The sequence below is a fragment of the Salvia hispanica genome, chromosome 3, assembly GCF_029641045.1.
Source record: "Salvia hispanica isolate PSC_SH4W2 chromosome 3, Shi_PSC_v1, whole genome shotgun sequence".
Classification (NCBI taxonomy): domain Eukaryota; kingdom Viridiplantae; phylum Streptophyta; class Magnoliopsida; order Lamiales; family Lamiaceae; genus Salvia; species Salvia hispanica.
The window spans coordinates 12,591,196-12,618,412 of NC_142694.1; the positions used below are offsets into that span (position 1 = coordinate 12,591,196).

At 35.4% G+C, this 27,217-nt stretch overlaps 4 protein-coding genes and 1 long non-coding RNA gene across 5 annotated transcripts; 2 read left to right on the forward strand and 3 right to left on the reverse strand.

Moving 5' to 3' along the window:
- Positions 1–621: 621 nt before the first annotated feature.
- LOC125212322 (uncharacterized) lies at positions 622–2,478 on the reverse strand. Its single transcript, XM_048112450.2, has 2 exons — positions 1,848–2,478; positions 622–1,447 (listed from the first exon to the last, which is right to left on the reverse strand). Exons 1-2 carry the CDS (start codon positions 2,418–2,420, stop codon positions 809–811), a joined length of 1,212 nt encoding a protein of 403 aa, XP_047968407.1. The 5' UTR covers positions 2,421–2,478; the 3' UTR covers positions 622–808.
- A 1,621-nt stretch (positions 2,479–4,099) lies between these two features.
- LOC125211218 (uncharacterized) lies at positions 4,100–5,123 on the forward strand. Its single transcript, XR_016137362.1, has 2 exons — positions 4,100–4,222; positions 4,318–5,123. It is a non-coding gene; the product is annotated as an uncharacterized LOC125211218 (long non-coding RNA).
- A 381-nt stretch (positions 5,124–5,504) lies between these two features.
- On the reverse strand, positions 5,505–11,201 carry LOC125211216 (uncharacterized). The gene is made up of 12 exons (XM_089069240.1): positions 10,944–11,201; positions 10,308–10,511; positions 10,000–10,187; positions 9,842–9,926; positions 9,577–9,738; positions 9,265–9,380; positions 8,846–9,109; positions 8,512–8,742; positions 6,790–8,414; positions 6,585–6,696; positions 6,165–6,245; positions 5,505–5,798 (listed from the first exon to the last, which is right to left on the reverse strand). Exons 1-12 carry the CDS (start codon positions 11,002–11,004, stop codon positions 5,727–5,729), a joined length of 3,201 nt encoding a protein of 1,066 aa, XP_088925366.1. The 5' UTR covers positions 11,005–11,201; the 3' UTR covers positions 5,505–5,726.
- An 846-nt stretch (positions 11,202–12,047) lies between these two features.
- VHA-A1 (vacuolar proton ATPase A1) lies at positions 12,048–21,816 on the reverse strand. The gene is made up of 18 exons (XM_048110937.2): positions 21,375–21,816; positions 20,569–20,613; positions 19,590–19,712; positions 19,287–19,394; positions 18,448–18,561; positions 18,175–18,348; positions 17,748–17,885; positions 17,335–17,442; positions 17,151–17,258; positions 16,899–17,047; positions 15,947–16,100; positions 14,937–15,097; positions 14,166–14,372; positions 13,856–14,039; positions 13,676–13,759; positions 13,115–13,314; positions 12,978–13,037; positions 12,048–12,635 (listed from the first exon to the last, which is right to left on the reverse strand). Exons 1-18 carry the CDS (start codon positions 21,513–21,515, stop codon positions 12,431–12,433), a joined length of 2,463 nt encoding a protein of 820 aa, XP_047966894.1. The 5' UTR covers positions 21,516–21,816; the 3' UTR covers positions 12,048–12,430.
- Positions 21,817–22,832: 1,016 nt separating this feature from the next.
- Positions 22,833–25,689, forward strand: LOC125211186 (Cysteine proteinases superfamily protein). The gene is made up of 2 exons (XM_089067357.1): positions 22,833–23,173; positions 24,816–25,689. Exon 2 carries the CDS (start codon positions 24,837–24,839, stop codon positions 25,506–25,508), a length of 672 nt encoding a protein of 223 aa, XP_088923483.1. The 5' UTR covers positions 22,833–23,173; positions 24,816–24,836; the 3' UTR covers positions 25,509–25,689.
- The last annotated feature ends 1,528 nt before the right edge of the window (positions 25,690–27,217 follow it).

Here is a 27,217-nt window from a genome sequence, read left to right on the forward strand (position 1 = left end):
CTTTGACGACACACAATCAGGGGCGGAGCCAGAAATTTATATAGAGGGGAGCAAAAAAATATACATAGGCAAAATTCAAGTATTTTAGATGAGGCAATTAGTGAGAAATTAAACTAAATAAATTTTATATTTTATATATGTGAGGAAAATGGAGGAGGGGCATTTGCCCCTTCTTGATACATGTTAGATCTGTCCCTGCACCCAACATGAGTGCGGTGTAAAAGCGCGTTCAACGTCCTTTCGTGATGCCTCTAGCATTTGATCGAACAATGCACTCTTTGGTTAGTCCAATTAAGTAAGTACTACTACTCCCTCTGTCCTTAATATTTGTCACCATTTGACCCGGCACGAGTTTTAAGAAATGTAATAGAAAGTGAGTTGAAAAAGTTGGTGGCATGTAGGTCCTACTTTTATATATTACTAGTTTTATAATAAAATGTGAGTGTAAAGAGATAGTGGAATGTAAGGTCCACTACTAAAAATGGTAAAAGTGAAAGAAAAGAGTTAGTGGAATATAGGATCCACTATTAAAAATGGTAAAAGTGAAATGTGTCAAATTTTTAGGGACTGTTGGAGTAGTATATACTAGTAACCAGTTTGGATAAAAATTAAGTAGACTACTAGAGCCAACGATTGGTCATGAATTAGATGGGCGAGGAGGCCTGCCAAGATAAGAATTTGTGTCTACAAATAAGAATGTCACTTCTCCGGTAACATTTTATAAAACACATGTTTAGAAAAAAGAAGACACCTAATTGTGGAGGAAGAAATATATTTCCCCCCGCCTCCTTATTTAACATTAATAAGGTCAGAGCCAATAGTGATCGTTGAAGAAGCGTTTGAAGATCTTGCGGACTCTTTGGAACAAGCTTCGAATGGGATAGTAAGCAAAGAGTAATATAAAGACGATGAAGAAGGAAGAGACGACTATGGCCACAATTTGTCCAACTGATTTAGTTTCCATGGGATCGGTCATCATTAATGAAATCCCATAACTCACTCCAATAGACGTAATCGAGACCCACATTGAATAGGTGGCGATCGCCAGGAAGAACAGCTCTTCCTGTGGCGCGCCTGTGCTGATGAGGAAGATTGTGAAGACGGATGAGATGAAAGCCGTGGTGGTAGCACGAATGAAGTGTTTGTATATCCGGGGATGAGTAGTTGCCATCACTGCTTTGCCTGATGACGTGCCGTCCTGCCACAAACCCCCTGGGGGACTGACCGCCGCCTGGAACGCCATGGTGGCTATCAGAACCACCACCACCATTGTTATGTCGGTCATCTTGGGTAATCTCTCGGCTGAAAGAGAAGAGATACTACTCAACAGTCTTCTCATTTCGAAATCTCTACTTGTGTCTCCAGGCACGATACTCAGTGCTGTTTTGCCCGTCGAATCTGTTTCTAGCCTCTTTATTTTATTACTTTCCACCAAATACCGTACAATCTGAAATTTCATTACTCGGTTTAGTACTTAAAGTTGAATTATATATGCTTTTTGTTTAAACTTGTCATCTACTACTAAGTTGATTAATTAGCCATTTTGCAAGTTTAACCAATTTCAATCAATTAAAAAAATCTGAAAATCTACTAATACATACTCAATCAAAATCCAACAATCGAACATATATAATGACCTTAATTATCAAACTACTATTACACTTTCAAAGTAACATTACAAGTCTTCTTCTCCTCCTCCTAATTAAAACACATGTGTAATAAATGAACTTATCATATTTAACTGACCTAGTAATATATCTAAACCCACATCAAGGAAAAACGTCCAAACCCCACAAAGAATTATCCAGCTATATTGAAAAATTAAACAAAATGTCGGTTAGTTTTACCTCAAGTCGATTGGATCTAACAGCCAAATGCAAGAGTGTTTCCCCATCATCATCCTTTGCTTCCACTAGGTCTCCCATCTTCTCAACCAAAACCTTCAATGTCTCTATTTGACAATGTTTGACGCACAAGTGCAACGCGGTCTGGCCGCGATGGGCTCTTTCCCGAGCAGGAGCAAGATCCAGTTGAAGCATCTCCTTCAACACCTCCTCATTCCCTTTCATGGCTGCCAAATGGATTGGGTTCATGTCATGGCGGTCTCTCCACCAGCACATCTCCGGGGCTACTGATAGCAATCTTTTCGTGATCTCGACGTTCCTTTTTGCAGCTGCAATGTGGAGAGATGACGAGTTGTTGGAGTCTACATCGAGAGCTAGCTCAGGGTCGATCTTCAACACCTCTTCCACAATGCTCTCTTTTCCCTGCTTTATTGCTATGTGTAACACATTTTTCAGACATGGAAATGAAACTACATCAAGAAAATGTTGATTTCTTTGGAGCAGTTGTTGGAATGCTGTTAAATCTCCAATTCTTGCAGCATCATAGAGTTGCTTTTGTGCTCCTTCTCCGGCCATTATTTTTTTTTTGTTTCTCTTTTCACTCCTTTTTTCAAAGACGAGCTTGTAAATTTTGAAATATCTATCTCTCACACACACATATATACAAGGGTGCATTATAATGCACATAATACAAGGGTGCGTTATAATGCTGACTTTTCTTAAATTGTTACTAACTCATCACTGTAGTATATTAAAAATGTAAGCGCGAACACTTTAAATATCAACATCAACACAAGTGGCGTTCGGTTTTCTAGATAAAATAATACCAAGATATAATTCAGGATTGCATTATAAGATTATATTAATTGGAAGAAGTTGACTATGACTAATTATCACATGATTATTCATCTAGGATTGAGTTGTGGGATTTAATATCATGAACCAAACAAACTACATATTTAATCCCGGGATATAATCTTGCCAATCGAACAACCTATAGTGTACTAAATATCAACTAAGTTTATGTCGATATTTTTAATACATTGCATTTATGAGTTAGCAGAATTAGCAACTTAAAAAAGTTAGCAACAGATCACACCTCCGTACATATATATATTAGTATATGTAAAGTGATGAACGAACTACACCCTCCGACCGTAGTTAGATATCCTGTTTTTCTATTTTAATCTTGCGGTTCATTTTTACTATAAATGGGAATAAAGCCTTACATTCTATTAACTCATTTAGTTCCTTCTTCATTTAAAATTAAAGTATATAAATAAAATTCATATTTTGTTATTATTTTAATAATTTTTAACTCTTATGTCAAAAATAAATGAGACTCTTAACAATAGAATTAGGAATTAGTAAAAAAGAAACCCTTTGTATATGGCCCAATGGTGGGCAACCTTATCTCTCAAAATGTGGTTCTCTTTAGTTCGAAAGGGGGTGGGGAAGGGGAGAATTTTCTTAAGCGACAAGTGATTAATTAATTTGAATGAATGAGGAGTTACTTAAAAAAAAAACACTTGTATGTCCCAATGGTGGGCAACCTTATCTCTCAACATGTGGTTTCCTTCGAAAGGGGGTGGGGGTGGGGGAGGGGAGATTTTTTTAAGCGACAAGTGATTTAATTTGAATGAATGCAATGATTGAAATGTTGCTGTTGAAAATATTCAATACGTAAAATAAACTATCAAATTGTACTATTTATTTAATTACTAATTCATTAATATAATAGATTAAAAATATCAACACAATTATTTTATAATTAATTATTACTTTATCAATATAATATATTAAAAACGTTAATAAAATCACTTTAAAATGTCAATACAAAGTTAGAATGCTTTTAAAGGGATGTATTATTAATTAATTAGGTTTACCTTAGAAGAAGATTAATGCCTAGTTTCCTGCTTCACACGTTGCACGATGAATATTTCTAAAAATATAAAAAACTTTTATAAGAGCATTTTCAATCAGTAAATGAAAAAGGTATATTATCTATTTACTCATAAAGTGAAATATACTCTTTTAAAAAATAAATGTTCCAAAGGAAAAAAATACTCGAAAGATCAATCAATAAAATAATAATACAAAATGCATTAAAAAACATAAAGCGTAATACCTTCTTTTTCATGAAAAGAAGACAAATATAGTAATTATAAGATTTTACCTCTCGATTAATGGAGAGGTAAAGACACCTCTTCAAAATGGAAAAAGGTATAATACATTCTCACATACCTCTCTCCTTAGAGCATCTCCAAGGGAGAAAAGTATATTGAGAATGTATACTTCTCATTTGCTGAAAGAAATAAAATGAATATTGGTAACTTAATGGGGAGACACTGTTGCATTGGGCTGCTAGGAGCAAACAAGTTGAGTAACCATTATTTCTTTTGCTTGAAATTTGATTGCTGCATGTTTCTTTTTTTTTTTCTTATTCAACACTCAACCAATTGAAATATCCCAGGTGATCATGTACTTGGTGGGGATCAATAAAGTAGAGAAGAAATCAATGAATTCAATGGGCAAAACAGCAGTGGAACTAGTGGAAGAGAGCTGTGATGAAGAAATGACTAAAGCCATGGTATCAATAATGCCACCATCAGCTTGGTCCTGGTCGAATCCAGCGATGCTCGAAACGCTGTCAAAGAAGAGAGAGCAGACAATGGTGGTGATGGCCTTGATCGCTACAATGGCGTTCCAGGCGGCTGTGAGTCCCCCGGGAGGGGTGTGGCAGGAGGACACGTCATCACACAGAGCAGGAGAGGCTGTGATGGCAACTACTCATCCCAAGATATACAAACACTTGATACGAGCAAACACCACAGCTTTCGTTTCATCTCTCATCACAATCTTCATGGTCACCGTGCCACAGCGATTTGGGAAGGGTATTCTGTTGAATTTCTCCCCCTATGCAGTGTGGGTGTCGCTGGCAGCTATTGCAGTCAGCTTTGGAGGTTCAGTGTTGATCGTTGTGCCAGATACACAAACACGATCACTTACCGAAATCAAAACTGTGGTCGTCGCCGTATCTCTCGGTTTCTTGGGAATTAGGTTCCTCCGAAATGTTTTCATAACGTGCTGTGTAATACTCTTCGGATATAAGTGGGTCAAGGATACTCTCACGCGGATTCGGCGGCTTTGGAGTAAGGTGTTATAACTTATAACAACGTCAAAATTATGTTGTGACTAAAATAATGATAAATAGAATGTTTATAGTTAAACACTAGCCAAATTATGTTGAATGAGAAATACCATTACAATTTGTTGAAACTACATTAATTAACAATCACTAGTACTCTCCATTTCGGCTAACGAGTTCAACTAGCTGTACAAATATTGTTACATTCCTTTTTGGTACAATAGTTTCTTTTTCTACTGCATCACTGTTTCACTCACCTTTCTTCCCCCCTAATTATTAATGCACTTTTTTTTTCTCTCTCTGTTTTTGCTTTTTCTTCTTATTACACAATTGATCGACGTATATTTTTTGTACGCAGTTTAAAGAGGACCACGTACTATTAGATTGACTGCAAAGAAAATTCTTCCTAGATAATTTCCTCACTACTTCACATTGTTAACAAAAAAAAAGACATCATTACTGGAAAGTACAATGCTGTGGAAAACTGAACATTTTTCAACATAGGCAGTATAGACAAGAAATTCTCTAACCTTTCAATATGGAGTTGAATAAAACATTGATACATAGCAATCAGAAATTGTTTTGTTAGATAACGTGTAGCATCAAACTCATATAAGTGATTTACTTCTTCGTGCAGAAAGAAGTTTCAGTAATCAACTAGCCTACAAAGTTTCTAGATCAGTAACTACACTTGCAATCAGAAATTTGAATTTCTGACTAACCTTATCATGTGGTTAAGAATCGGACGCCGCAGTAATTTTCTTCGTGCAGTCATATGGTCCAATCTGATTGTTTTTCTTTTTGACCTGAAAATTATCGTACATGACTCAGGAGTGTGAAATTAACAAATTCTCTGTTGAGGTTAAAAATTAGCAAACGTTACGTTCTCAACTCAAATTTTCACGAGGGTGCAATATCTATCCAATAAGTATCTGCTAGAACTAAAGATTTCGTCTAGTCATTTTTTTGGACAAACCATGATTTTAACTCATTTCAAACAAAACGCATTAGAGATTTGAAAGGTATTTCCTCCACAGACCACATTTATATCCCTTATATTCTTGATTTTCCTACCATTTTGAAAATATGTGCATGTTCAGGATTTTGACACACATCATTAGCTATATTAGACTGCATAGCATCCATAGAATAGATAAAAATCAAACAAATACCGGTGACCATGGGCTTGGCTCAGGTAGAGATTTGTCAGGAGGTGAATTTTGAACCGCCCCACTCTTCCTTGTGAGAATATCCTGCAAATAGTTGCATAATTGAATAGTTCAAATACAAGATATCTAATTGCTAGAGTCAACAACTCCATAGAAACTTCAAGAAAATGAATTTAAGCAACGGCGGGTAGCATTTTCAAGCCAATTAACCAACAATCTGAGCATCCACAACCTTTAAGTTACCAATATTCATTTTATTTCTTTCAGCAAATACTACACCCTGTACTGACCATTTGTCTAGATTGAAACACTATGTTCATAATTATGGAATATCCATATGCACTTTTCTTAGATACAATAGAAAAGAAACAGGCTCCACTTAATCATTCTGGGTGGCATTGCACTGATGAAGCATAAACTTACCTCTCCCGCTGCTTCCATGGCAGACAACCATTCATCAGAAAACGGTATAGCATTTGGAGGAATAACAAGCAAGAGATTTTTCTTTTCTTCAAGACCATCCCCATGCTTATTTCTGTCAAGCAGATAAACCCACAGATTTTGATCCACAACAGTTTGACATGGAAGATATAAAACTAAGCAAATAGAAAAAAATGATAACACTTACTCTGTTAGCAATGTGGTTTCAACCGTGTCATGGTCCCACTTAGGACGAAGACAACTGAGAGAACTACTAGCATCTTCAGAAACTTCAACCTTATTGGTGTGAGAGAAAGGTGATTCCTTTGCATCTGCAGTACCACCTCCAGTTTCATCTTCATCGTTACAAGCTTCAAGTTTTAAAGGTGATTCCTTTGCAGGAGTGGAATTTCTTGAAACGCTTTTCAATATTACATTTTGACCTGTAATAGAATCTTCCACACTCTCAACAGCATTAACTGCAGAGCATACATCAGGAAGATGTTCTGCCTTCATGTAATCATCAGTACAGACAAGATTCTCTGCAACAAACTCATCCCCAGCTAAGGCCAGGCACTCTGATGGTTGAAAGCAGCAGTTATCCAACATTTCGCTTTCTGATGACTGCACCACCAAAGTCCATGGCTCCTTTGTACCACTAAGGTTACCAATTTCAGATTCACAATTCTTTAGTGACACTGTTGTGGTCAGCTCATTGTTTGCATAACTAACTTGTAAACACGGGACCTTCTCTGTCTTTATACCAGTATCCTCCGGGGACAATTGTGTCGTATTTTGAGGAAGTGGGAAGTCGTTACTTTCTATGCTCTGAGTGTCCTGATGAAGACAGTGTGACGGATTTTCACACTCCACCATTCTGAGAGGTTGTGCTATAGCTTTCTCTTTACCTAGATCGTCTCTTTGTCTATTATCCAGAGATAAAGACAATGGAATCTCAGTGTCAACCATTTTCGATCCATCTTTTCTGTCTGAGACTACATCCAGAAGTTCACCAACATTTTCTTCCTGCTTCGAGTTCTGAAGACACTGTTGTTTTTCAGCCAATAACCTGTCTCTTATATCCAATTTCCCAATTTGTTTTGACTCCATCTCAGTTTGATGAAAATGTTGAACCTCTGGACCTTCACAGGGTTGGCAGGAGTCATTACCAATCTCGTGCTTGAATTTTGCATAATTTTTGCAGTCCTCAACAGTCGACGCAAGTACAGAATTTAGCATATGGAGCTCTGCTGCGGGGTTGGCTGGACTTCCATTGACAGTCTCCCCCCTTTCCAAAGCTTTCACACTTTCCCTGCAGTAAATTCCTTGCTGGGATACATCCATTTGCTCACCTGCTATTTCCTTTTCACTATAACTGTTCGAGTCAGTTCTTTCATTCTCTCCAAGAGAACTAATTAATGGATTAGTTTTCTCTAAGTGAGCTTCATGGGAATCTTGTTTGCTGCTTTCTCTGCAATCACTTTGCATTGCCGAAATATTTTGCATTCTGTCATAAAATGTATCTGTGTATTGTGTGGAATCACAATCCAACTGTGCATTATGTAGAATCGCCAGAATATTTTTCTTGTCATATTGTTCATCAATTGCACTTGATGTTTGAGATTCCAAAATAGCAGAATTCTGTTTTGATCCTAGTTCTGCATTTCTCCATTCAATTCCACATGATTCATCTTTTACAGGGCAATCATCTATAGAATTATTGAGAATTGCTTGTTCCCAACTTCCATTTCGTGAAGGAACTTCAATGCCGATCTTCCGCGATTCAGCGTCCCCATGAGATTCCTTCACAGGCATTGTTTTCTTGAAAGGACCCTGAATTTGTTCAAAACAATTATAATTGTGTCAAAGAATCTTATCTCATTACCAATGGGCTGAGAATTAAAAATGTAGAAATGACATTCAGTCCCACCTCCACGTTTGGTTTCAATAAATCAGAATCACAGACATGAACTGCTGTAGTAGACTCTGATCGGGAGAATATTCCCTTACTTCTGCTGATTATGCTATCTGAAACCGCATCATGTGACTTGGTTGTTATGCTCAAGTTGCCTTGCAACCTCAAACTTCCAGGATTCCGTGACAAATTAAAATATGACTCAGTATCTCGTGATGGCAAATTCCGGAATACAGAAGGTTTAGGCTGCATTAGCTAAGAGAATTAGCAATACAATAGGAAGCAAATATGGACTAATACTTCTCTATTCTATTTTCAAGCTCTACTGGATAACTGAAGTCAAAACTACCTGACTGAAGAATGACAAAGATGGTGATGGCATTCTCAGACCTGATGGCCTCATCGTTTGATTTTGCGAAGGATGCAAAATTTTAGCATTATTTTGAGCATTCTGAGAAAAAGTTGCTGAATCATATCGTTGGCTCTCACATGAGTTCTCTAGCCTGATTTGAGTCAAATTGCTTGGAGTCATCTTTGAAGCGGAACTATAGGCTTTTCCAATTGTCACTAGACTTGTATTGATGGATAAATTCCTATTGAATGATGAGAAGTCCTGCAATATTAACATCATATAAAGTTTGAAGGAAGTAATCGAGCAGAATGGCAAGATTAGTGGAAGTTGCTGCCAATGTTTCTAGCTGAATTCAGGGAACTAGTTGAAGCAGTTTTGGTTTCGCGAGTTTCTATATACAGCAGTCAGGTTTTTACCAAATTTCCATCTGAATGGTTGGCTGATTGAGGAATATCAGCTCTTGATGCGTTTTGAGTGTCATTACAAATTTTCAGGGAGCTCTTTGGTTCCGCGTCTCTCTGTATGCTAAAATCTGCATGAGAAAAATAGAAGTGAGATATTGTGCACCATACTTCTACATACAAAGATTTACTAATACTTGAAAGTTTCTAAATGACCAAAGCAAATGATCCAGTATTCAAGGGGATAAACAGAATGAAGACAAACATAGCTGTTCTAGACTTTTCAGAAAAATTATCAAACACAAGTGAGATTCGATATGCAGTTACCTGGTTGAGTTATCCGGTTGTGCTTAACATGGCTCCCTCTGGGTATAGTACTCCTAATTGTAGCACAAGCTGGACTGAGGCTTGGCTTCAAGCCAGGAACTTTGGGCAGCTTTGATTCCTTGCTTGTAGTTTTCCCGACACTTGCATTTGCCGGCCTTTTTAATGTACATAGATATTAAGGATAGTGTACTTCAAACTTTTGTCAGGAAATGAGTGGTGAAAGTAAGAAAAATCCTAGATTCATTATGCACTATAACCAAAGGATATGATGGTGAAGGTAAAGGTCGAGGGCAGTCGATATATTTTGACTGAAGTTTGATGCCTGAATTAGTTGAGAATTTCTGTAAAGCCTGAAAGACCAATAGAATTAGAAAGCCAACTTCCAACCATTAGAAAGAGAAAAATGATCTAGTGATAACTGACCAGAGATGTTGATGTCGTACGGTTGGAGGAAGAGAAATCAAGCATTGGTGATGACTGATAATTTTCCTTATATTTATGGAATTCTTCATCTTGGCCGGAACTAACAGGAGTACCTTCACTTATGAAAGTTAATCCAGCTCTACAAGATACACCACTTATGGCAGACAGTTCTAGGGGATCCAATACACCTAAGGAGAGAACAAAGGGATTAAAAGTATTGCCTCATTCCTAGTGAATGCAAACTTATGTAATTTATATAAGATTAGTGTATGTGGAAAATTAGATAGATGCATAGTAAATCTGCTCACCTTCTTCAGTTGAAAAGGCTCTGTCCCATGCTAGACTTTTCCGCAAATTACATTTCCCTCCCTTTTTCCTCTTTTTCATCTGCTGTGGCTCCAAACAAAGGCTTGAAGTTCCAGATTTATTTACACTGATATTATCCTTGGAACAGCTCCTCTCTTTAGATATGGAACAAGGGCTTGCTAAACCCTGAGCATTTTCTAAAGCATCTGCAAGATGGAAGAAAAGGTAATGGATAAACAAACAAGCAGAATAAGAAGCCTATATCAGTTTAATACCGTACACAGAAGCATATATCAGCTTGAATCCATACATAGAATACAAATTATTAAATTCCACTACCAATTTATGAGTGATTATTTGTGTAAAACACCACAATTTTCCATCATTGCAATAAGTTTCGATCTAATCTTTTCGTCCAAAAATTGAAGCAGGAAATGAGAAATCGATCATCTCAATCCAAGTTGAAAGGAACACACGAATACAGACGAAGCAATTAGCAACTCGCATAAACGAATATGCATAAACTGAAACCCTGACACTTAGAAGCTACTATTGCATCGGGATCAAAATTGGCAAAATCCGCATTTGGAAGCGAGAAGACAATGCAGGAAAAAAGGTACAGAAAACGGAAATCTGACCGACGGAGGGAGCACGCGGCGCGTTGCGGACGGTGAGTCGGTTTTTGGAATCCGAGCGCATGTTTCCCCTATTTCCTGCGGCGCGTTGACGGAGCAAAACTGATATGCTAAGAGATTATTCATAAAATGTAACGTTTGATTGAGGAATTGTTGGAAGGAGAAGAAGTGCGATTTCCAGATCCCGGTATGCAAAGTTCGAACTCTGCGAACTGATTTTCAAAATGAAGGCAGGCGGTAATCTCAACAGTGAAGCGCGTGATGTTACTCGCCTAGGATTCGCTTGCGTATTTGTACGCTTGTACCGTTGCTATGTTACAGGATATGAAGAGTAATAAATAAACATTTTTTTTAATGTTTAATTAAATACTCCCTCCGTCCCACTTAAAATGAAACATTTAGAAATCGGCACGGGATTTTATGTAGTGTTGTTTTGTGAGTTAATAAAGAGAGAGTAAAGTAAAAGGGATGAAAAAGTAGAGAGAAAGTTATTTCTATTTTAGGAAACGTTTCATTTTTAATGGGACAGCCAAAAAAGGAAAACGTTTCATTTTAAATGGGACAGAGGGAGTATCTTATAAGCGTGATAATTATGGAATTTATTATTAGCACTATTACTTATTTGTACTTTATCTAACATATGATAAGCCTAAGATAATACTACTACTTGTTCATGAGCACTAGTGTAGATGGAAATATACATAATTTAATTAGTTGAACATATAAATAGTAGTACTAAATAAAGAATTTGAGAATATCACATATCTTAATACAAAATTGATAAGTAGTAGAATATAGATAAAATAAAAATTATTAAAGCATTGTTTGTGAAAAATTATTAATAAAAACAACTTATTAAATGAAAGTAGATTAATTTTAAGAGTATGGACCTAAAAGATAAAAGTAAATTGTTTTTTTTTGGGACTGAGGATTATATCATACGCATGCATATTATCATTGATTGAATATATAAACTATGTTACTATAAAGTAGAATTCTTCATTCATTTGGAATTGCCAACGTGAATCGGTGGATAGTTAAAAATACTATTATATGTTGTAGAATTACAAGAAAAGGCAGACAACAAAAACCTTTGAAGAATTCAAAGACTATAAATAATTTATTTAATAAGAGCAAAAAAAAGATAAACCAAAATGGTTTGGTTACATAGTCTACAAGTATTTGAGCAATAGTTTCTGTATAAAAAGTTGTACAAATATGGGTGTTGTTAAGAACAAAAAAAGGCTGATAATCTACGTATAGAAGGTCCTTCTTTACATCTTAATCCCCTAATCCCGCGAGAGGCTTTGCATCTAAGAATTTTTCGAGTCAAGGCTCACAATTAGAACTCTAATATAAACTAGTAGTATCATGTTAAAGAAACAAGCAAACGACTCTCCACACACCATACTATTATCATCATCATCGCCTGTCACGACTGCAAAATTTCTTCTTCTTCCTGCTGCCTCGAAAAAATTGGGAAAAAAGGACTACTCATCTTCATCTGTTAGTGAGGCAAAGGAGAAGGGCTTGAACTTGTATCCATCCCCACTGTAAAACTTGTTTTGAAATTCCACCCAGTGTAGACGTAAGGCATGGAGGAATGCGCTAAGAGTTTCCATCATAAGTAGTATGAATGCCGTTGCGAATGCAAAAACTGCCAGCCCCACTAGACGTATCATGAAATTGTTGTATCTGCATCATTACAATCGCATCAGAAAATCTTAGAAGGCAAATATTTGAGATGGAGTTATATCTCTGTTATAAGAAAATATTTAACACAGTGTTGCTATTTTAAGAGCAAAGCAAACAAAACGAAACTTGAGAAGATTCATCTGTTAACATTAACAGGCGAACTTTACAGTCCTAGCATACAAGATTGCCAGAGGTTTTACTTCAACTATTTAACATGAGAATATATCACGTAAACTTAATGAAAATAAAACTGGCATAATTGGATGGGATTTTTCAGATAAAAAAACAGCACTAAAAGAGTTATGCAGCTTGTTCAATCTTATACGATATGCATAAACTTACCCCCAGGCAAGCAGGAGAACCTTCTCGTAGAAAACAGTTGATAATTCTGAGTGGGCCAAACTGTTACAAAACAAGGATTACAATTACAAAGCCATTGAGGAATAATATGCACCAACAGCATATTAGAATCAGTGTACCTCAGTGCCCACAGACGAAGATATGATGCAGTATTAGAAACTGCACCCAGTACAAACTCAATCGAATGAATCATTTGATGAACAAAGACCTCACTAAAGTTGAACTCCTCTTCACCATGAGGGTGTCTTGCAGAATCAGGCTCCTCGTCACTATACATGTCAGAGGTCCCAAGAATTCCATATGCCCGGCCTTGGAATCTCTTAGTTAAGCATAAGAAATATGGCAATGTTAGTCAAGCGTCAAAGGTTCCAAGATGCTCAGGCTCAGGAACTACAATAGTCTGGTTGAATGTAAGACGGACTAAGGTAGAACACACACAATTTTGTTGCTCCCTTCAATTTTTTTATTTTTTTATTTTTTTTTGGGGGGGGTGGGGGGGTTGGAAAGTAAAAACTGGAAGATAGAAGATAGGCTGCAGCAGTGGTGCCAGTGAAAGAAAGAGGGTGCAATTTTAAAGAGTTTTCAGAGGAAATAATTTCCAAACTTTACCAGGACGGGTAAGGTAAAGATAAGAAAAGCAGTTTAAGGGAAATAACACATACAATGAGTGCAGGGGCTACCTCAGTATGAAGTTTCTTTAAAATAAAGGGTTTTGGAAATAGCATCCACGGGACAGCAATAACAGCTACGAGCAACAATATAACCTGTTAAATTTTATCAGTGATCTACATTAGTTAAACTTTATTTTATTGTATTTACATACATAGCAAAATCAAAGAAAGACTGAATATTAGTCATGCCTGAAGCACACCCTGACCCCAAAACAGCTTATTCTCCCCCAAATCTTCAAAGGGGCTCAAGAACATATAGATCATCACATGATACAAATCTGCTTGAGAACCGGTGCACCATTTGATAATAATGAGAAGAGAAAGATATCCAAAAAGGCTGTTAAGGAAGATCATCTGCGGCACAAATTGGTACCTGGTACCAAAGCAAAACATATTTACCATCTATAACCAGTAGATTATTCAATGATTGCCAGCATGTATGGAAGCGGGAGAGGGAGAGGGAGAGAGAGAGAGAGAGAGAGAGAGAGAGAGATCATACTTGATATCAATTGAGTTCTTGAAGAAGCGTGCATTGAAGTAACTTATTATAATTCCTAAATTCATCTGTGACACACCAAACAAAATAGACATTTTCATCTTGAGAGAGTTTAAGAAAGGCAGCTCAGAACGACTTCCACGCCAACTTGGGTCCACGCCAAATGGATATGTATCCCCAACTTTAATCAAACCGATTGTACCTGCTTCGCTGATAAGGCGTAACGAGGAGCACGAGAATGAGATTTGCGAAATTTTCAAGTACAAAGACCAACATGACTTATAACAAAAGGATTAATTCTTAATGATGGTCAAAGTATATGGCAGCGATCCCAAAGGAGGGGCACGGAATTATTAGAAAGAGCTACAGAGTTTCCTAAAAAATTTACATAGTCTGATGGGATATAGAAAACAAAACCTCAGAAGCCTGTTTCCTGAGATACGCAAACTCCATTTACTAATTTTAAATCTGGATACTAAATGATTGCTTAGACTACATGAAAATAAAAATGACACCTATATGGACAAGGATCATTTAACTGTATTTCAAAATATATTTCACAAAAGTAAATGCTTTTGACACGTGTATAAGCTAAATTCTGAAAAGAGAGCCAGTTTTCTTAATAGACCTGATTTGTTTATCAAAGCCTGCTGCACAAAAAACTTCATAACCTTATAGCTATCAGATTCTAAACCAAGGAAGCGTATTAAGTATTCAGCTCTCGATATATCAATCCCAATATTTTCTCAGAGAAATGAAACTGCAGATTCTTACCTGCATGTAGCATCTCTGCATTTGTAGGCAGAACTACCGAATATGTGAAAAGGAACGGAAAAGAATTCATTGTATATAAATCCACAGTAGATTGAAAACAGAGCCATCAGAAGGAGGACATATCGACCGCCAAATAGCATCTCCATAAAGCTGCCGAGTTTCTGGTAGAAAAAAACAATTAGGAAGAAGAAAGCTTAAGAAAAATAGTCATGTGTAAGCCAATGAAGCAGAAGACACATCGCTGGAGATAACTTTGCCTGGCCATCGTAAATAAGTAAAAACTTGTGGTGGGTCAATTGTCCTCATTACTTATACACCTTCTATTCTTAGGAAGGAACTTTGCCTTCCAGCATTGTACGACCTCGCCATAAGCATAAAATGGCTAAATCGACAGTCACCAAATTTATTTTTACATCTACAAGTCTATACCTAGGGTAATCTGTTACATCTATTAGCTTCTCTCTTTCCATGTTTCATCTATAACTTTCCTTTGAGCTAAAACATACTTATAATGTATCAGACGGTCAGACCAATAAATTTTGTAGGCTTGTAACAATTTTTGACACAAGAATCTTATATTCTTTCAGGAGACGTTGTCCCAGCTGCAGGGACTTTTGCACAATCTACTTCATATTTAAACTATACAGAAACGTTGTTGCAATCTGCTAAAATATAAAATCGAGTTCCCTGCCAACAATAAATGTAACCAAGCCCAACAAAATAACCTTCTATTTATTTCAAGGTCAGTACTCAGTACATGCACCCTATGCATGTCATATAGATACAAATAGTTAACTGCATGACTAGATAAAGAACAGGAACCAGAACAGTTTGTTTCATGATATATTGATATATACCATCCCATCTTAACTTCAGGTTCAACAAAGAGAAATAGCTTATTTTTGAAATTTTATGAACTTTTAACAATATTGCATCCACAATTTGTGTGAACATATATGTTTAAATAGAAAATAAATTCTTTAAAAAGAGAAAAGGATATTATTGCATACCTGTGAACCTAATCTTTTCTCGCGAGCTATAAGGACTAAAGCTCCTAACAGTAAGCATATACCATGACCCCAATCCCCAAACATCACAGCAAAAAGAAAAGGAAATGTAATGACAGTATAAACCGCAGGATTTGCCTCCTGATATTTCGCAACTCTGCAATGTAAAGGGCTTTTATCAGTGTCTAGCCATTTAGCATTTAATATATATAGAGTGAAATATCATTTCATATAAAGTACTGGCTTCCCAAAAAACTACTATATGAAATGAAGGAATCCTACCTAAGAGCAATAAATATAAGGTAAAATTCATCACACGTAAACAGTTAAATGTAGAAAACCCACAGCTATACAGATCCTCTCACAGGTTTGCATAGCAAGTGGAGAAACGCATACTGGGAATATCATATTGTCCAATGTAGTTACTCAGTTTTCACATACTGGTCCACAAAAAATACTCATATGTGGACAACACAGGTTTTAATGAGAAATTGGTAACATAAGAGAGAGAAGGAGAAAAAGTGGGTAAAGTGTGAGAGAGAGGATAAAAAGTAGGTAAAGTATGAGTGATAAACTTTCCATTTTTAGAAATGAGACTATCTTTTATGGACATCCCAAAATGGCTTAATTAGATTTTTTCGTGGATGGAGGGAGTATTAGTTTTACTCGCTCATAAAATTTTCGAGCAACTTCATCAAAAAAAGATCGATATCCACAGTCAAATCTCTCTCCCCAAATTGGAAAAATCAATGCTAATGTTAACCATCAAATCCTTTCACCCTAAACAACTTATCTCAACTACCGATATCCTAATTTACAGAAATCTCAAACAAACAGCCTCTTATTATATAAACACATATACTTTAAAAAAATAAACAAGGACATATACTAAATAGAGTACGAAGATACCAGAGAAAATTTTTAGTCCAGAGAATTATGACTATGCATGACTTACCCATACGCATCAACAATTTCCTGATATGCATTTGTAAAATGATTGGTTCTGAAGAACGTTGGAGGTGATTCGATTGAGTCCATCACATGAAATATTATACCCACTTGTGAACTACTATCAAAAGTTGCGCGTTGCAGAGCATCTTGAATCTGCAATATAATGGAATATGCCCCTGTCACTAATTATATATAAAAAAATACTTACTCTAGGTTTTATCTCAAATTGGTAACAACAGTACACTGTAAATACTACCATAGTTTTTGCGAATATTGGACACCAACCCTCACCAACCAGGCACTTCTTTGTGACATCAAAGTTCAGCATATTTAATGTATCATAAATAGCCTTTTCCCTTCTTACCTAGAAAGTAAATCAAGAAAATGGTGTTGTGTCAAATGAGTTTCAAAAGAAGAATAACCAAACAAAGAAATCTGACCATATTCATCCACTTTGTAAGCTGAAAGGCAATAGAGTTCAGAGCTGCATCTCGATGTCGGAGACCAGCCTCTAAGGTTGTTTCCAACTCAGACAAGCGCGACAAAACCTGAAAATGAAACAAATTGCACATGAGAAGCAGAAGCCACCTAAGAAAGAGACGTCGGTAGCAAAACTTCACAACTATGATTTGACAAATTGACTTCAGTAGAGCATTTGCAGTATTCAGTACATTGACTACAGGTATATCTTTGTCTAAATGCTTCATCGATTTTCCACTAAAACATAATGCAACGCATCAATTGCTATCATTTTTTTAAAGCAAACACAATTTTCCCCATGCATCTTACTGATCAAACACAGATACTGTATTTCCAAAACGCAACAACAAAAGCAATCTATTTGGCAACATACATCTCTAGTGATTTGCCTCCGCTTGATTGAATCTTCAGGAACTGGATAGCAGTTTGCTCCGAATGCTTCACATATTTTGTGGATTTTTTTCCTTGCTTGCTCACCTGAGAAGAATACCATAAAAACTATGTTCTCAACCTGCAGATGCAGAGGTACACATCATCAGTACTAAAACATGTAGTGACCCCTCAACAAAGGTGATCCCAGCTCCTACGTATCACAATATGCTGACAATAAGGAAGTGATGTAGCATTTTTATAATAAATAGAATCAGTTGGTTTAGAATTCGTGTGCTTAGTCATGTGAAATAGATAGTGGTATATTTTTAAATTTCTGGAGCGGCATTTTAACTTCTTTCTGATATATAATTGAATTCAGTATTCAAATTAGAAAAGGTAGACATTATCAGGGGGAAGAGTGCAGTGACCATTTCATTAGATGCAGGATCCACAATTGGGTCATCAGCTGGTGCCTGATTGAAAAGCATATTTCCCCTGGTTGTGCGAAACAACATCCTCTCGAATCGCAATGCTTTAGATTTACAAATGACACCGCTTACAAACTTCACACCAGACTGGTCTGACATTCCAGGTTGCATCTCCTGCAATTATAAAACCAACATGAATAGTACACTCGAATAGTTTGCTAATTGTGAATGTATTTTAAAAAGCGTCTCATCAGATTACAATTTATAAATTACCTGTTCCAGCAGCGATGCTGAATCGGCATAATCATTGTTTGCATGGACATTCTCATCTAATTCTGTCTCATGATCTGCAGAATGATTCCCATCGGGCATAAGGAAGTCACCTGCCTGGAATCACCGATTAAATGCTTACAGGTAATGATAAAAGCAGATTTAAAGATGGGGTGTGAGAAAAGAGATACTAGCATAAGTTGTTCTAATAAAAGATTGTGAAACCATGAAAAGTTTTATGGTCCTCCAAAGAAGAGTATTGGATCCAATAAGCTAAATACAGTTACATTGCGTTGTTCTAAAAGCAAGAAGAATGCTCTGATGATCCTTTATCTCAATTAGATGTGAATCATTTTGTTTTAGCTGTTCTCTTTTTGTACTTTCCTTGTGAATGGGTGTTATCTTCTCCTAGCACTGGAAAAGAAGGAGCAATTTTCTTTTCATCTGTGATTAAAAATTACTTGAATCAGTTTTACTTATCCCCAGTGTAAATTGATCGTCCTCTTGTCTTCTGATTATTGCTCATTTTTTCAGCATTTTGAAAGAAAAGGTTGTGATTAACCTCATGGGACCCTCCAAACAGTTGAAATTATTAGGTTGGTTTAAAATTGCACAACAGGAGAGACCACATGGAACACCATCAAATTTCTGAACTACTCCACTTTTGAAGCAACTCAGTAAGTAATGTTTTTCTTGATAAGGGTAAAATTATCAATAGTTCAGTTTGGTCTTAGACCCTATCAATGTGAATTTTTTTTTTCAAGTTTTTAGCTTTAAAAGAAAGATCTTTTGCTCACAAATAAAGAAAAGGAAAATGAAGACATCAACTTTGGCCAATATACCTTCTGTAGGACCATCTTGAACTCAAGTAACTCATTATATGTTTTCTGCAGCTTCTCACTGTTATGATTCATTTCAATTAACTCGTGCTCATGCTCAGCAAGTCCAACCTAAAGTCAAAGAGTTCAAAAATATAAAAGCAGTCAAAAATGATAACCAATATTTATTGCAATAATTACACTAGTAGTAATAATGATATTAGTAAATAGATGATGGTGATGTTATGAGATAATAATAGGCACCAGAAAAAGAAATAAGAAGAAGAAGAGTCATGGAAACTGAAAGAAAGAAAGAAAGAAACAGACCTCCAAGTCTTCCAATTCAATATCGGTATTGGAAGCTGGATGAGGAGATAGCCCTAGACCAGCTTTATGCATCTGATCCTTGAAAAATCTTAACTTTCTGGACATCTCAGCACATCTTTTAACCTAGGGCCAGATATCAAAAATGAAATTTTAACAAAAAAAAAGAAGGTTGGTAACAGAACATGACATCCCAGAAACCAGATTGTAAATGAGAGACAAGCAGCTCAGACAAAGAAAATGATCACCTCGGGACTTTTCTGATTAAATACAAGAAAACACTTCAGATTGACTAGAAGGAAATCCCTAATTTGGAAATCCCTAATTTTTTTTCATCACTCTTTCTTTTATATAGAAGGCATTTAGAATGTTCCACTAGACAAGAATAATCCAAGGACTGAAGATGAGTGTGATGGGATATACTCAATATTATTAATCCCCAATCTGATAACTTAAGAGTATATTAACCAGGATATCCTAAAAAATCACTGCAAACACTTTCGTGATGACTAGACTACTGATATCTCTTCTGAAAAACCGTACATCAGCTCACCTATTCTCCAGAATATAGGCCTTATGAATTGAGAGTACAACCACCTCTAACCCAACCCAAAAGGTGTTCAAGAAATAAAGAATGTGTAATAACTTTTTTAAGTAACAGATTATGGAAAGAGAAAGCGTGTGGGGTACATATTAAGGATTAATATACATTAACAAATACAATAAATCAAACTGAAAGCAGTCTCCAGAACCCTAATGCAACAATGCTCTTCTAACAACATGCTTCGGGCAATGTTTTTAGTGGCCTATTTGTTTTTCTACCAATTGATTTGCAATTTTACATTGTATTCATAGGGAAATTACTTCATTAGAGAGCCTATTTATCATAAATCAAATGTAAGTTGCCAAACACAGAAAATGGACGAGTAACATAGGTATCATAAATCAATGAATCAGACCAAGAGGAATTCATGAATGTCACCTGATTAACAAACGTTCTCTGGAAAGGGCTTTTATCATCGTTTAACTGCCAATTAAAAATAATACAGGTGAATGGATTTTAAATAATGATCAAAACATAAAGTAAACAAGATCAACTATAGCAAGACATCAATCAAGCAAGTCGGAAGAATCCAGAGCAGCTGCCCAGTTACATCCCAAGATATGGTGATTCGAGTAAGAAAACCAATATATACTCCTATATATGCCTTTTTAGATATCAAATGCCTATTAATTGCCGCAAGAATCGAACAGCCCATGAGAAGCTACTTTTACATCATCCTTAGCATAACAATATTGTATTATATCGTGTCCTACTAATTACTAGAAACACCACAGGCAATCCAGCTATGCGCAGATTTTGTTTTTCAGACACAATGTTAAATAACAAACAAATCCAAACAAGCTAGATGGCATGTGCACTGAATTTCTAAATTGTGCGTGTCTAGATCACATTATCAATTAATTGCTTGCTGTTTAAAACCTGTCAATGTGACCAACCGTTCCCAGGCAACTAAGCTGACAAGCATGTAACCTGAATCAGCGATGCATATATTGGATACGAAGCAAAATTGCTAGAAGCGCAACTTAATGAAAGAAAAAACCAATCCTACTATCCTAACAAGCTAGACATCAGTGGCAACACTAGATCATTCCTCACTCCACCTACATAAACCAGCGGATCCAAAAACTAAAATTCGCCAGCAACAAATAGCCGCTAAGCAAGTAATTACAAGTGTAAACAGAAAAGCAGAGAGGCAATTAGTAAAACAAAGGATCTGAACTCACATCGCGGAATTGGAGGAGACCGAGTTGGCCGAGATAGGATACGGCGCGGTGAGCCGACTCGACGGGTATAATAAGCTGAGCCAGCATCATCTTCTCGGAGCGCATCAGATCCATGCTCGGCAATCTGTCGATGTACTCCATTCTCCGATCACCTCAAGGCGCCGCTGTGGTTGATAACGTACGGATCACAATAGGTCGCTGTGACGCCTCCTCGTTCAGATCTGAATTCGATCAAATTAGCATAACAAAATGGAGATTCGGTTGCGTGTGAGAGTGTATGGGAGAGAAAGAGAGAGTTGGAAGGGCGGGAGATTTGAGTTATGTGTATCGGTTGTGAGTGAATTTGATGGCAGTGGTGGTGGAGGAGGAGGAGGAGGCAACTGCCATGTGAGAATTTTTGGTGTCGTTTTCAGTTTTAATGGGGGTTGGGGGTAAGGGGGTGAAGTCGTGAAGAGGATGAGTAAATTTGAAGATTGAAATACTGTTTACGCCACGGTGCTCCTACACTTTTTAAAGTCGCCGAAACGTGTAAAGTCCAAGTGGTTAACTTGTTCATTTAAGTTGGACGTTTCAATAAAATCAGGAAACAAAGTGTTGATAAAAATTAACGACACGTTTATATTTACAGACTGCAGATAGTATAATTGTTGAAATATGATTTCCCATAAACTATTTATTTATCTTATAAGTAAAGGGTAAAAAGACTACTTATCTCTTTGAAAAAACAAGAAAATTTATTACAATTTCTAATTATTTAATATAATTGCTACGCTAATTAAGTACTTCAAGAGCAGTGATAAAATCATTGTTACTATTTGTATTCTTTTTTACCAATTCTTATTTTCAGTAATTATATTACAATTTTCTTATTAAATTAGTATTAATCGATAACATACTAGTAATTAGCAATAATAAATATGATCGCAATTATAGTAATTTATTATATTATATTTAACTGTATGCATAAATTATAGTAGTATTAAAATTTCTTAATTAGTCATAAATTTATAAAATAATAGTAACAAATATTTTTTTTATATATTTATGATATAATAGTTACATTTAAATTATCTCAATAAATTAGTAAGTACAGAGTATTAATTAATAGCATAATAATAATGTCAAAATACTGCAAAATGGAGAAAAGCTAGTGTCAAGTGAAAAAAATACTCAAATGAAATAAAATCTGTCTAAACTCTAAAGACACTTGATGATATTTATTTTCATAAGATAAACGCATATATGCAAACTATTTATTTTGCAGTTTTCTCTATAATAAACATGATTGCAAAAATAATATTATAAGGAAATATATTTAATACTAATAAAATTTTAATAATTGCAAAAGAAATCGTTTAAACCGCATCAAAAATATTTTAAAAGTGGATAAATTTAATAAAAAACGAAAAAGTCAAAGGGAAAATACAATAATGGTGAAGACTGCAGTAGATACATACTTAGGTGAGTTACCTCTTTCACTCGCCGTTTCCTTTCCTTTCTTCTGCTCATTTTGGAAGCAGGTGATAGTCTGGTTCGTGGAGCAAAAGGCAGAACCGGAGAGAGAGAAGCGGTTGCAATTGCAAATTGCAATACAGCTGGATTGGTTGGAAGCTCGAGTACGTGTAAAGAAGGGAGCTGAAAATCGTGTCAACGTTTTTTAAGCTATCACTAGCTACTCATTATTGTCTCCTCTCTTCTCCTAGCTCAAACGCACTATCGTTCTCCGCTCAATCGGCGGCCCTAACAGTTGTACCTCCTTACCGAAGTCCAGTCATCTTTACCCTACATAATTTGCTGAGGTGAGATCTGTTGTTGGTTCGTTATGGAGTAATATTTATGTGCTCATTCTATTTTGACTGCAACATGTTTGGGAAAATGTCTCAAGGAAATGTCAGTATAACTGTGTCTGTGTGTGGTCCTGTTAATTACAATTGCTAGTATGATACTGACTATCATGAACTGGAATGTGAAACTAATGTTGTATTTAGTGGAATTTACAGTAATCATTCATTCATTTGATAAGCTGATTTGAGGAATTCCATCAATCTGGTGAACTTTACTAAGCATCATAAGTATCTTATGCTACTCCTTGCTTATACAGTTCACAGTTGTGCTCACGTATTTGTTTGCTATTGACTTATTCTGTATTAATGGATGGTTGGTTAGTGTTCATTTCACTGTTGCTGAGAGCTATTGCAGTTGACTATTGATATAATCCTGCAGCTTAACTAAGATAGTATTATTATTGTAGTCAACTTTGGCTTTAGTCTGGCAGTAGCAGTATTTTGATCAAATAAATGCTACAAAAATCATCTAGGATCATAATCTGTGCAGTATTTTCGTAGTAATATGGAGTAATATTTACATGGGCATACACATTATAAATTATAGTAATAAGAATTCAAGGGGCTGGGCATCAGAGTTAACACAAACCTGAGCAAAGCTACTCAGTTATTGCATTGATCTTTCCAGTTCTTTTTAAAACATATTTTTTCATGTACTCATAATGTTGTAAAAACTTTTATGGTAAATTTTTGCTGGTTGTAAATTTATAATGGGAAAAGGAGGGAAAAGAAAATCCTCACCCTGTAAAATTCCTCATCTATTTTCCCTCCTTATCTATATAGAAAAGTATACCTTTCTTATTCATGCTTTTCACTTCAATAATGAAAAAAATGCTGAAGTTATCGATGTGATAATACTTTCCCTCATTGGAATGAAAAAAGGGAACAAGAAAGGGTGGATTTTGTTTATCAATAAGGGGGGAAAAGAAAGGAGGAATTAAAGGGTGTGAATTTTCTTCTCCTTCCTTAACCGTGATAAATTTACAACCAAAGAGAATCCACCCTGTGTTGTATTTTGCCTAGTTGACTGTGGTGATAGTGTGGGTTTCAGTGGTATCATAAAGTAATAACTTTATAGGTCTTTATGTTAATGCATGCTATGCTGTACTCCATTAGTAATCGGGTGGATAGACCTGACAGTCAGAATTAACATTAGAACAACATTCTCTCCTTAGAATATATGCAGCATTACTGGTGTATATGATTCCAATATTTCCCTGTAGAATGATGATGAGACTTTATATATTTGTTGCTCTAAGAGAATTAATATGGTCAGGTTTTAGTCTATTTTCTTGCTTGTCAGAACATACATATTGTCCAGTAAGCTTATGGTTCATGAGGAGATTATGAAATTTAATTGAAATGATACTGATGTCTGCTGCTAAGCACCTTGTAGTTGAAGTACTTATTCATGTCCATAAATTGAAACAAAATGCAAATTGGCAACTTGTATAAAAGTCAAAATTGATATACTGACAGTCTGCCCATTTTCTGTAATGCCACGGTTTGAAGAACAGTAATTGGTCTCTTTTGTCTTTGCAAAATTCTTTTCAGGTGTTGTTATTCTTGTATGTAAAACTTAGTATTTTACTTTCAGGTGTTAAACAATCTCCTGGACATGGAGAAAGGAAAGGCCAACGACAAAATACTCAGCTACAATGATGTTGTTCTGAGGCGGTCAGATCTTGATATTCTGAGTGGCCCCTATTTTCTCAATGATCGCATAATCGAATTCTACTTTAGCTACCTCACATCCTGCTATACGTCCGAGGACATCCTCCTGGTGCCACCTTCAATTGCTTTCTGGATAAAAGAGTGCCCGGACAGTGCAAGCCTCAAAGATTTCGTAGAGCCCCTTCATCTGTCTATAAGAAAGTTGATAATATTCCCAATCAACGACAACGAAGATGTGACTAGGGCAGAAGGCGGGAGTCATTGGAGCCTACTCGCATTTGAGAGACAAACTAATGCCTTTGTGCATCATGACAGCAGCCAAGTAGGTTTCAATAATGCAGACGCTAAGAGGGTGTACAAAGCTGTAGTTTCGTATACAGCATCTGGAGCCACTTATGTGGACTGCCCGAGTTCCCCAAAGCAAGTGAATGGATATGATTGTGGCCTGTATGTCACAGCCATTTCAAGATCAATCTGTGCCTGGTACGTCAGCGAGGCACCAAAGGATATGCAGGACTTGTGGTTTTCGACAATCAAAGAGCAAGTGACTCCGTTGCTTGTGTCTAACATGCGACGTGAAATCCTTGATCTTGTGCGGAGCCTTATGGCTAAGTGATGAAAGCTGTGCTGGGAATGGATGCTAGTGTTATGCAACACTTAGTTTTTATGTCGTAAACTACAAATCATTCACCCTTTAAATTATGAAGATTTACAGTATGGACTCATCATGTTGTTGCATAAATGCATGATCATGGATTTGAATTCCGTAGATAACCAAATTTCAAATTTTGGGTTTATATATTTATCCGACGAATTTTATGCATATCAAATTTATGGACGCCCCTAGCATGCACTTGTTACGGCCTTTTTAAAATAGAACTCGTTACTTTCTTTTAAAATATAGAATTTGAAAATTATATTAATTGTAATGCAAAATTGGTAAAATATGAAAACAAATAAAGAAAAAGTTATTGTTAGCTAGTAATGTTTCACATCTTATAACAAGTGAAAAATTATCAAAAATTTAAGTAGACTAATTTCAAGAAAAATATGAAAATGATACTCCCCTTGTTTTATTAGTGTTGACGCATTTATTTGTTGCATCTATTTTGAAAAAATGATACTAATAAATTGTTAAAAATGAGAGAGAGCAAAATAGAAGAAAGAACAACACAGTAGTGAAAACTATTCTCTATATTATTCATTAATTATTATGTTACTTTACTCTCTCTCCACTTTAAATAACAATGGAGGAGTATTAAGTGGACTATTTTTCAGGAATTAATGGAATATGGTTTATTGTGGGTGTTCGGTTTCCAAGATAAAATAGTATCAAGATATAATCTAGGATTGAGTTGTGAGATTATTTTACTCATATGGAGTTAGCTATGACTAATTATCCCATGATTATCCATCTAGGATTCAGTTGTGGGATTGGATATTTTGAACCAAACACACTACAAATTTAATCACAGATACAATCTTGCAAACCGAACGCCTCCCAATTAAGAGTAAAAATTCCATGGTCTTTCCACACCATGGTGGCATAATAATTTGGCGTGTCTCACCAATAACTCTTTTACAATTGGAATAAAAAGGGTCCATATGCCACTATCACTTCAACATAAATTAGGAACTTAAGGTAAATTTCGATACATCCATTTAATCATTTTATGGAAAGTTTAATAATATTTAATATAGAAATTACACTTATATGAAAAATGAGTTGACGTTAATATACTAGTACAATTTATATATGTATATTCATCTCATATATAATAGTACTAATATAAAAGACATTTCTTTTATAAAATAATAATATTTTAGATTATATTAATATTTCATTTTTTAATTTTTATTTTCTTGTGTTAAAAATTATTGATTTTTTAACATGCTAATAAATCTAATGAAAATTATAATAGTACTAATATACTACAAGACATCTCTTTTATAAAATAATAATATTTTTAAAATTATATTTATATTTCATTTTTATTTTTATTTTGTTAAAAATTCTTCATTTTTACATGCTAATAAATATAACGAAAATTATAATATATAACTTACAAAATATAACTTGCATTCATAATTTTTATTTATGTGAATATTTTCTTATATATATAAATACAAAAACAATTAAAAAAGATCTTATCCATAATAATATGATTTTTTTTCTTATGTATATAAATACTAAAACAATTACTTTTATGTGTATATTATTATTATATTATGATACAATATGCATATATAAATTGTACTATTATATTAATGTCAATTAATAGTTTATATGATATAATTTCTATATTTAATTTATTACACTCTTCA